This window comes from Plasmodium reichenowi, chromosome 5 (genome assembly GCF_001601855.1).
Source record: "Plasmodium reichenowi strain SY57 chromosome 5, whole genome shotgun sequence".
Classification (NCBI taxonomy): domain Eukaryota; phylum Apicomplexa; class Aconoidasida; order Haemosporida; family Plasmodiidae; genus Plasmodium; species Plasmodium reichenowi.
In genome coordinates this window covers 843688-854462 of record NC_033650.1, presented here as the reverse complement: position 1 = coordinate 854462, position 10775 = coordinate 843688, and the positions used below count along the sequence as shown (strand labels likewise).

The following is a 10775-nucleotide window of genomic DNA, read 5'->3' as shown; positions in this document are numbered from 1 at the left end:
TTTTGTTTTGATATATTCATTTTTTTTTTTTTTGTTTCATACATTATAATATATTATATGTTTATTTTATTTTATTTTATATTTTACTTTTCCTTATATAGTATTATTTTACCTTTTTTTGTTATAAAGATGTATTAAAGGGAAATATATATGTAAAATCCTATTAATTGAAACCTACCATTCTTCCTTCTTTTTTGTGTGTTTAAATACCATATGTTTTGTGAACCTTATGTTTTTTAAAATTTTTATTCTATAGTCATATATATATATATATGTGTATAAATACATTTATATTTATATATGTAAAATTAAATTCTTTCATTATATCTATATAATATATATATATATATATATAATAATTTATGTATGGGATAATAGTTACATCATAATATTTTTATATTTATCCTATAATTTTTTATTCCTTCATTTATACACCAGATTATTTATTTCATCTTATTTACACCAGATTATTTATTTCATCTTATTTACACCAGACTATTTATTTCATCTTATTTACACCAGACTATTTATTTCATCATATTATTTTGAGTTATACTTTTTGTAAAATTATCATTATATTGCTCTGTGTTATTTTGATAATGTGCATAAAATTCCTCTACATTTATATTTTTCCTCTTATCATTTTAATTTTTTTTTTTGTTCTTCACACTATACTTGTCTCATATTTTGAAAGTGAGCAAAGTCAAATATAAATAGAAGATCAAAAGTGTGAATGTTAATATTACATTATTATATATATATATATATATATTTTTTTTTTTTTTTTTTTTTTTTTTTTTAATTTTTACCTGACTTGTTCATAAAACAAAAAAAAAAAAAATTTTAAAATGGCTTTAATAAATTTCAAAGAAAAAATTCAGATATTGTTAAAGTTAAAAGAATCTTTAATACCTCAAATTGATGGTAATTTTATTGGACAATGGGAAATGGAAGCATTAAAATATCAGAATACAAGTGAGAATATAATGATAGAATTAAAAAATGTAAATTTTATAGAAACATTGGTTACTGCTATTTCTTCTCAATTATCTTATTTGAGAATAAATTTGCAAAATTATGCAAAAATGAATGAACAAGAAAAAGATAAATTTAAAAGATTATATGTATTAGCAGCTCTAGGGTTGATAGCAAAATTAAAATTAATTTTATTTTTTTCAACATATGTAAATTCAAGAAATGAGACAAATAATAGTAAAGCCTTTCCCATAATAAATGAAAATACATATCCTTCACAATTACCTCCTAATATGGAAAATAATTATGACATGACAATTTCATTAAATATGAGCAACAACAACAACAATAATAATAATAATAATAATATTCATATTAATAGTAATAATATGAATAATAATAATATAAATTGTAATAATAATAGTGAGAATTTTATAAATCCTAAAGAATCACAAAGTGTAAATATGTATAACAACAATGTAGAGGAATTTTATGCACATTATCAAAATAACACAGAGCAATATAATGATAATTTTACAAAAAGTATAACTCAAAATAATATGATGAATTTTAATGCACCTGTTAATAACGTAACATCAAATAATAATATAAATAATCTTAATATAAATAATATGAATGTAAATAATATGAATGTAAATAATATGAATATTAACAATGTAAGCAATATAAATAATGTAAATAATAATAGTAAAAAGAATAATAAAAGTAATAATAATAATAATAATAATAATATAAATTGTAATAATAGTGGGAATATTTTTTCTAGCCATTTTACTACTAACAATACAGAGGATATACAATTAAATGTGCTCAACAACTTTGTTACAACAAAAAATGAAAACCTGATAAATGCACCTTTACATACATCAAAAAAAAGATCTTTAACAATAGCTCAACCACAAAATAATAATAAATCTATTAACTATATAAAAAATTTACAAACATTAAATGGAACAAAAAATATTACAAATGAACATATGATAAATTATAATGAACATGTTATTAATGATGACTCTCAAAGATTTTTACAACAAAATCAATATACAAAGTATACAAATAATAATCATCAAAATGTAACAGCAACAAATAATGATAATAATGAATTAACCAATTGTTCTATAAATTTTAATAATTATTATCAACATCAAAATAATGGTAATAACAGTATCAACAATAATAACAACAACAACAACAACAACAATAATAATAATAATAATAATAATAGTATACAGGACAAAACTATTCTCCAGTCATATAACAATAATAATATGTATACCTTCAGAGATGATATTTATAAAAATAGTTATTACATATAAATAAAAAGAAGTTGATATCTTACATATATATATATATATTTTATACATTATTTATATATTATATGACGTTATTTTTATACATAACAAGAATTAATACAATGGATATAATAAATAATATTTTATTTTTATGAACGAATTAATTTATTATAAGAATTAAGTTTCTTTTTGTTTCCATAAAATTAATATGTCTCCCCTTATTTTTGTTACTCTATATATATATATACAAATATGTAGAGTTATTCATTTATTAATTTTATTATTTATTATTATATTGTTACTTAATTATGTTATCCTTTCATTTATATATATATATATATATTTATTTATTTATTTATATTTTCTTCCTTTTTTTTTTTTTTTTTTTTTTTTTTTTTTTTTTTTTTTTTTTTTATATTTCATCATCTTTCAAAGTATCTCTAAGATCTTTTAATTTTAATAGAACATATGTTACATCCATATAAATTTTTCTTTTAATTTTGTTTTAAACAATAATATTTTAATAAATTGTTAAATTATTTCATCATAAATGATGGTATACATTATCCATCTGTCATATTATCTTACGTGTCATTTTAACAATACAAGTATGTTTATATATTACTATATATCTATTAAAAAAATATACAACATTTTTTTTTTTTCTTCCAAAAATAAATAAATATATGTATATTTAATATGTGCATTATATTACTGGTGTCTTCCTATACATGTACGGTGAATTTGTGTTGTATCATTAATCTTGTAACCATAAAAATAATATATTAATATGATCAGGAAGAACTGTCTATTTTAAGGTTTTACATTATAAGAAAGGATAATTATAAGAATGTTCTCATAAATATAAATATAAATGTATATACATATATATATATATATATATATATATATATATATACATGTGTGTAATTAAAAGGGTTGAGGATTGTACATTTAGAACACATTATGTTATATTATATTATACGAGAAACAATTTAATATACCATATTATTGATATACTTATATTTTAATATTATTCTTTCATATAAAAGAGAAATTAAAAAATTTAATCTATATTTTCTATTTTAAATTTGTGTTATTTAATATTTACAAAAAAAAAAAAAAAAAAATAATAAAAATGAATAATAACAAAATAATCAATTTACAAAGATGAATTAAACATCGTATCTATGATGATGAAATATAAAATTGTCAATAATAAAAAATAAAATTAAAAAAAAGTAAATTCCCAAGGAACAAATTAGGATAAGTTTAATATTTTAGCTTTCTTTTGCTTAGCATCATCTACACAAGATAAAAAAAAAAATAAATAAATAAATAAATATATATATATATATGTATATGATAGTAGATAAATAAAAAACACATGTGCACACAATGGAAACTCCTAATGATTACCTAAAAACAGTTCTGTTATTTCTATGTGGGGTGTTATAAAAAAATATTGCTTATCATTATTCTTTTCGACAAAGTCACAAAAGAGCCTCATACTAAAAAATATATAAATAAATACAAATATATATATATATATATATATATATGTACATCTATTAATTATTATGTTTTTTTTTTTTTTTTTTTTTTTACTTTTTAACTCTGGTAAGCTCATCCATGTACACATCTAACTCATCAAAAATATGAAATGAAGATGATTCGGTTAAAGAAAAGGAAGCTAATAAGGCCATCTGTATAGTTGATCTTTCTCCTCCTGATAAAGAATTAATTTCCATAAAAATATTATTTGAAGTATCTTGATTTATAGATATCAGTACCTTTAAATTTCTATTTATATCATCAAATTCAATTTTTCCTTTATAATTATTCATACGTTTTAACATATTTTTAAAATGTAATGTGATTTGATTTTTTGTTTTTTCTAGAATATCTACAAATTTAGATTTTCTTAATGTGATATTAGATAAATGCATATCATAATTATTTCTCAAATCAGATATTTGTTTTAATTGTTTATTAAAACTCTTTTCATCATTTATATATTGTTCAATTAAATTATTATAATAATCTTTTAAATTATTATCTGTATTATTTTCCTTTTCTATATATCCATGCATTTTTAATATTTCTAATATTTCTTTTTTCTTATTACATCTTTTTTTCCATAATATATCTTCATATTTTTCATTTAACATATCTACCGGATCATATTCAAAAATATTTTTTGATATTATGCTATGATTTTTTTCTTCCGTTTTATTATTTTCATCATAATATTTATATTCATCATTATTATCATCACTTATATTATTTGGATGTGTATTATTTTTATCCATATTATCAACTTGTTTCTTATTATCATTATCTTTTAAAATATTATTCACAACATTTTTTACATATTCCTCTAATTCTACTAATACTTCTATTTCTCTTTCCTTATTATTTCCCATTTTTGTTAGACTTTTATTATAGTTGTCTTTGCTACTCTCTAACATATCTTCTTCTGTACTTTTGGAAGACATAAAAATTTTATTAAAAGAATTTAAACATGACAGAGGAATATTCACTTTAATATGCTCCTCATCATTTTTGGTTATATTTTCGGGATTTTTATGAATGACAAAAATTGTTTCCATGAGATAAGTTTCATTTGATTTCTTTTTCTCTTCTTTGTTTGGTTCAATAAAAGGAAAACTGGTTTTTATAACTTCACCATTTGGATTATTCACCTCACTTGGATTATCCACACCGTTTGGATTATCCACACCGTTTGAATTATCCACACCGTTTGAATTATTCACCTCACTTGTATTATTCACCTCACTTGGATTATCCACACCGTTTGAATTATCCACACCATTTGTATTATCCACCCTTTTTTTTTCCCTCTTTATGATTACATTTGTTATGGTCCAGCTTTCATATTTATCCTTCAATATTAAGAATGGATTACTCAAAAAGATATTATCCAAACCAAAATTGTTACCTATACATTCTACATATATACTATGTAATTTATTTATTGATATGAGAAAATTTTTTTTTTTGGTTAATGCAATTTCATCATTTTTTTGTTTATCCTTTTCTAATTTAATTAATATTTCTTTCAAATTATCATATTCTTCTATGATATATTGAATATTTTCTTTTTTTGTTTTTAAATATTCCTTATGTGTAGATATAAAATATTTATATAAACTATTATTGTTTAATGCCATATCCTTTTTATTTTCTAAAATGTTAATATATTCATTTATATCTTTTATATATTCATCTATTTCATTAATATCATTATTTTTTTCTTTTATTTCTATATCTAGTTGTTCTGAAAATATATTATCATGGTTTGCCTTCAATTCATCTAAATTTTTTAATTCATATTTTAATTCGTCTTGAGAATATTTACATTTTTCTAATGATTCGTTTAAAGTATTTACAACATTTTTATATGATAATAATTTCTTGGATATTTTTGATATTTCATCTTCTTTTTCCATTTTTGTTTTTTCTAGTTCTTTAATTTGTTCTTCGTTTGTTTGAAATTCGGAATCTAACAAATTAAAATGTTCACCCACATGGTTTTTTTTTTCTTTCTTTTTCTTTTCTTCGTTTTCGTCGTCATCTTTATGGTTGTCATCTTTATGGTTGTCATCTTTTCCTTTATCTTTTTCTTGATTATCATTATTTATTTCATTTTTTTTCTTTTCATCCTCCATGTCATTTAACATATTATGGTTTCCTTTATTTGGTTCTCCATTATTATTATTATATAATAACATATCATTGTTGTTTTTATGTTCTTCTTTAGTCCATTTTAAAAAAAGAACATCCTTATAATATTCTTGCTTTGAAGGGATATAATGTAAACTTTCATTTGACAGTATTTTAACTAATACAAAATCGTCTATGACATAAATAGACTTTATTATTTTTTTATTATTCGAATGTAATAATTCTTGTAATTCTTTTGAGTTTTTACATATTAGAGTTTGTAATATTTTAAAATTATCATATAAATAGAATAATAAAGGTGTAGGCAATAAATCAATATTTAAAAAAGAATATATTGTATTACCTTTTATACGACTTAATAAGAAATGTATATTTTGTAATAGTTTTTCTCGATTAACATGTACAAATGCATTAGTTATTATGATATTAAATTTATTCTTATTTTCTATATCCATTTTATTCAAAAAATTTTTATCTTCATAACAACTAACAAGCCAAGAATAAAAAATATCACCCAAGTGTTTTTCAATGATGGATAAAATTTTGGTATTTTCAACAGGCTCCTTTAATTTTATATATTCACCGACTGGACCTATAGGTTCATGTTTAAAATAAAAAGAAGGATGATGATGATGATGATTATTATTATTATTATTATTATTATTATCATTATTATCATTATTATTATGTGTCGAAATATATTTTTTTGTTTCTATTAACATATTATTATTTTTGTTTATTTCTTTTTCATTTATATTATCATTTGTTACATTATCATGATAAGAATTTTTCTCAGACGTAATTGTTGTAGTATTAAAATATTTTACAATATTATTTCTTACATTATATATATCATATCCATATATATATATTTTCTTTTTTATTTCATTATTTTTAATTTTTTGTAATTTATTTGATTGTATAGATATATATTTTATCTTCTTATTAATATCATCTATATGATTTTGATACTTATTTATTAAATAATTCATTTCATATATTGAATTTTCCTTATTATTAATTTCATTAATAAGTTCCATTTCTTTATTATTTTCTTTTTTGATTTTTTCTTTTAATAAATTAATTTGTAAATTATATTTATTTATATATTCTTCTACAATATTTTTATTCTCTTTAGCTTTTTCAAATGAACTAAGATAATTAACAATTTGATCTTTTCTTTCTATATGTTTTATTTTGATATCATTCAATTCCTTTATCATATTATTATATTTACATATTTTATCAATATTTTTTTTTATTATATCATTATAAATATTATGATCTTTATTTAATACATCTTTTAGTTCGTTTTTCATATCTTCATTCTTATTTATTAATGTATTCATTTTGTATTGTATACTATATAAAATATTTTCATTTTTAATGCTCTCATATTTTATATATTCATTAAAATGTAAAATACAACTTTTAAGTAATTCATAAAATATTACCTTTTTATAATTACAATCATATAAATGTAATTTACTGAAATTCTTTTCTATCAACTTATTTCTCTCACGTGATATTTTTAAATCTTCTTCAAATGGAGATAATAATAATTCTTTTTGTTTTATTTGATTTAAACAATTTTTTAAAAGTTCGCTCTCTTTTTCAATTTCCTCTTCTACAATATTTAATCCAACTGAACTCATGAAAAATTTATGTAATGTCTTTCCCGTGATGTTTGAAAAAAATTGTTTTCCTTTTTCTTGATCTAAGTAAACACATGGGCTTTTAATATTCACCTTGATAAAATTTAAATAATTCTCAATATATGATTTTTTTCTTACATATCTATTTGGGTTCGTTTTATTGTTTTTATATTTACCATTCATTTCATTATTAAAAGTATTACCATTATTATTAAAAGTATTACCATTATTATTAAAAGTATTACCATTATTATTAAAAGTATTATCATTATTAAAATCATTACCATCATTATCACATTTATTAAGCGACAAATTTTCATTCATATTTTTTAACATATCCGTTGTTGCACCTGATGTGTAAATATTTTTTTTTAATCCGTATAAATAAAATTTACTAGTATGAGAAGAAAACATTCTCTTTATTATAATTACATCTCCATATATATCACGCTTATAAGCATTATTCCCAGAATTAGATAAAAATATTTCAATAGAACATATCAAATTCTTTTTATTCTTATCATAATCTTTTATATAGTTAGCTAAATTTATATCTCTTCCTGCATGTTTTCCTTGACTACCTAAACCAACAGCAACAGCTTGTGCGATTGCACTTTTCCCTCTCCCATTTTTTCCAATAATTATATTTTTATAACAATTAAATGTTAATTCTAAATTCTCATGATTTAAAAAATTCCTTATCCTTAATTTTATAATTTTCCCTGTACTACCATAAAAACTTTGTAAGTCTACATCATCTAAAAATAAATTCATGCCGCCTATATCATTTTCGATATCATCATCTAATTGGTCTTTTGTTGAATTATTTAAAACATTTTCAATATTTCTTACACTATCTTCTAAATTATTAACATTTTCTAAATTATTAACACTTCCTAAATTATTAACATTTTCTAAATTATTAACATTTTCTTCTTCCTCACTTATATTATCCATATATATATATTTTTTTTTTTCTTTTTTTTTTTTTTCTTTTTCTTTTTCTTTTTCTTTTATCCCATTTAAATTATTCATACCCTTCTTATTTATTATTTTATCTCTTTTTTCCTTTTCCAATAATTTTATTGTTTTTTTTTTTTTTTTTAAATCAACCAATGAATCGTAACTATCATCTTCTTCGTCTAAACTTTCGCTTTCTTGGGAAAATAAATCTTTCATATGTGCAACATTATTTTGATTTATATTATCATTCATATATTCATTTATATTGTCATTCATATATTCATTTATATTGTCATTCATATATTCATTTATATTGTCATTCATATATTCATTTATATTGTCATTTCCATTACCATTTCCATTTCCATTACCATTTCCATTACCATTTCCATTACCATTACCATTACCATTTCTATTTCCATTTCCATTACCATTTCCATTACCATTTCCATATCCTTTTTGTGCCTTTTTCCTTTTCTTATTATTTAAGCTACCATTAATATTTTCATGTAACTCATTTGTTGTAATATTCTTTTGTGATATGCTATGAATTTCTTCCGTACTATTCATATTAAATCATTATAATATATATATATATATATTATAACTACTTTTAATATATATTATATATTTCTTATTATAACTCTTTCGCTTAATTATATTAATATTATATCATACTATACCTTTTCGTTCATAAAAATAATTCATCATTACAAAAAGTAAAAATGAAATAAATAAAACATAAAGTTTGTTTTAATCAAACATAAATACTTTAAAAATATTACCTTTTTTTTTTTTTTTACAAGAACAACTTATCAAAAAAAAAAATTATAATAACAAAAAATAAAATTAAAAATACAATATATATATATTATATATATATATTATATATATAATATATTCAACTCGTTGAACATATACAAAAAAAGGAAAAAAAAAAAAAAAAATTTTTTTTTCAGTATATATCACTAGATACAATATTATCAACTTTTATAATTAAAAAAAAAAAATAAAAATGCACAATCTAATATATTTTATATAATATATATATTTTAATTTCATACTTCTGAAAAAAGAAAAAAAAATTTATAGTAGCCATAATGAATGAATACGTTTTACACACTTGAATATAATTTCATCACAACTTTTGGTTCATCACTTTTTTTTTTTTTTTTTTTTTTTGGTAACATCTTAAAAATATGCTAACATTAACAAAAAAAAATTTCTTATTATGTAAAAATATTATCTTTCTCTCTGTATATATATATATATATTTATATAATATATTATTTATATTCCTATAAAAAATATTAATTGGAATATTAAACTACTTTAACATGTCATTGAATTTATATATAATTTTAATATTTATAACTTATAATTAATTGTATTGATACATTATTATTTTTTTTCTTTTTGTTAATGCTTTTTTAAAATTATTAAAAATGAAAAATATAAATAATATAAAAAATATAAAAAATATAAATATATATATATATATATATATATGTATGTATATGCCTACACAATTGTTAACAACTTATGGATTTTTTTTAAGAATTATAAAAATTTTGTCATTCAATATTATTTTTTAAAAAAACGTACAAACATAATAAAAACATAAAAATATATAAATATATAAATATATATATATATATATATATATATATATATATATATACAAAATAGACATATACAACTATTTTTTAATAATAGTTATGAATAAAATGCTCATAATATATGATATCATTTTAATCCAAAAAAAAAAAAAAAAAAAAAAAAAAAATTCAAAAGTAAAAATAGTGGAAATATATATATATATATATATATATATAAACATATTTTACATTCACACAACAAATTTATATTTATTAAAATGTTTCATTTCTTATAAGGAGGAAAATGAACCATAGTTTAAGCATTAAAATTAAATAGTCATTTTTTGAAACAAAAGTTATATATATAAAAAGATATGTATATATATATTTTTAACGGAATATAAATTTATACATTATATAATATATACATATCATTTTGTAAATATTAATTTTTCTGAAAAAGAGAAAAAAAAAAAAAAAACAGGAATCACGGTTTTTTTTTTTTTTTTTTTTTTTTTTCATTTTTTTTTTTTTTTTTTATAATTATTTTAATTAAATCTTTT

At 18.8% G+C, this 10775-nt stretch overlaps 2 protein-coding genes across 2 annotated transcripts; one reads left to right on the top strand and one right to left on the bottom strand.

Moving 5' to 3' along the window:
* Positions 1-848: 848 nt before the first annotated feature.
* PRSY57_0524400 (hypothetical protein) lies at positions 849-2312 on the top strand (the record flags this gene model as incomplete). The annotated part of the gene is made up of 1 exon (XM_012906312.2): positions 849-2312. The coding sequence occupies one exon, from the start codon at positions 849-851 to the stop codon at positions 2310-2312; it is 1464 nt and encodes a 487-aa protein (XP_012761766.1).
* Positions 2313-3549: 1237 nt separating this feature from the next.
* Positions 3550-9184, bottom strand: PRSY57_0524300 (hypothetical protein; the record flags this gene model as incomplete). The annotated part of the gene is made up of 3 exons (XM_012906311.2): positions 3550-3593; positions 3708-3799; positions 3897-9184. 3 exons carry the CDS (start codon positions 9182-9184, stop codon positions 3550-3552), a joined length of 5424 nt encoding a protein of 1807 aa, XP_012761765.2.
* Positions 9185-10775: the final 1591 nt, after the last annotated feature.